The sequence below is a fragment of the Aphanomyces astaci genome (genome assembly GCF_000520075.1).
Source record: "Aphanomyces astaci strain APO3 unplaced genomic scaffold supercont1.386, whole genome shotgun sequence".
In the NCBI taxonomy this organism is placed as follows: domain Eukaryota; phylum Oomycota; class Saprolegniomycetes; order Saprolegniales; family Verrucalvaceae; genus Aphanomyces; species Aphanomyces astaci.
In genome coordinates this window covers 11,461-12,709 of record NW_009798649.1, presented here as the reverse complement: position 1 = coordinate 12,709, position 1,249 = coordinate 11,461, and the positions used below count along the sequence as shown (strand labels likewise).

The 1,249-nt window shown below is 55.2% G+C and overlaps 1 protein-coding gene across 1 annotated transcript in view; it reads right to left on the bottom strand.

Moving 5' to 3' along the window:
• Window positions 1-239: 239 nt before the first annotated feature.
• Window positions 240-1,249, bottom strand: part of H257_19176 (hypothetical protein) — a gene marked incomplete at both ends in the record, with an annotated part of 4,715 nt that continues 3,705 nt past the window's right edge. Inside the window, 2 exons of the mRNA XM_009848321.1 lie at window positions 240-351; window positions 398-1,171. Coding sequence (XP_009846623.1) covers window positions 240-351; window positions 398-1,171 — 886 coding nt within the window. The remainder of the gene's footprint in view (window positions 352-397; window positions 1,172-1,249) is intronic.

Below are 1,249 nucleotides of genomic sequence, written 5' to 3'. Positions count from 1 at the left end.
CAAGCACATATCGAATGTATTGTGTTTTACGTCGTAAGTAGTACATACTACAGTGTAGGTACAAACACCTTACCTACTGCTTTGAAGTATTCCATAGTATTTTTCCGAGGCCTGATGCATACTGTACTCCCCGAAGGTTTACACGTCAAACTCAATTATACACATTTACAACTCAGCTACGATGCACTCGCACTGGCCGGGGTTTCTTTCTCTTGAGAATGAGGCGACTTTCCGGCTCGTCAAGAAGCGCCGCCCGTGCACGCGTCTTCGTAGACTGCGTACTTGCCTCGCGTCGCTTTGGCTTCACGATGTTTCAGGAGCGCATTGAGCCCGAGGCCGACGACTGTCAAGCTGAGGACGATCACGCCCACCTTCATGTGAGGATGTATAGTTGGACTTGTAGTCCTTGGCACCTTGCGCGGGGGGGTGTATTTTGCCGTCCATGGCACCGCCGTCCAGATCAAACAGCTCGAGGGCCAAGGCGTCCGGGATGTCGAAATTGAGAGGCTGCACCTTGTCCATGCAGGTCAAGTTTATCGCGTCCAGCGCGCCGTTGGCGAGAAGGAAATCGGCGACCACAAGCAAGCCGCAGTGGGGATCAGTGTGGTTGTCCGACATGGGGGTGTTCCCAATGACGCCATGCACTGCCACGGGGAACTCAACCAGTTTCTTGTTGTCGCCTTTCATGTTGTTAAAGTGTCGTCGGGCATGCTTTGACGTGGTCACGGGGTCCAAGTTGCCCGTGAGACCGAGCACAGACACCCCGATGGGAATGGCTGCGGTTTTGTTGAAGTACTTGTCCGGGGTGTATGTCCAGGGGGGGACGTTCATATCGACCCACGGCGCGCACTCGGACGAGTTGGTGCCCGTGAAGAGGCAGTAGCACCCGACTCTGTCCGGGTCGTTCAGGGCCATAGGCGACGCGAAGAACTGCTGCACGATGTCCTCCATTGACGGCGTGGGCACTTGCCACACTTCGGAGTACACGATGGTGTCTTGGAGGAGGTTAGAGTGCAAGCCCTCAGAAGGCCCTGCTGGATCATTTTTGGTTAGAATCGAGGTCATCACGTCCTTGTCTTGGGCATTGCAGCGCTCTAGGCGGGCGGCAAACGTCGGGATGAACTTGCGACGGTCGTAGCGGCCGAGAAGCTTGAAAAAGAACTGGCGGAGCCTTATGGACGGCTTGTTCTCGAGCGTGTCGTAAAAGATAGCCGAGCATGCCGATTCGTTCGCATCCAGCGTCTCGTAC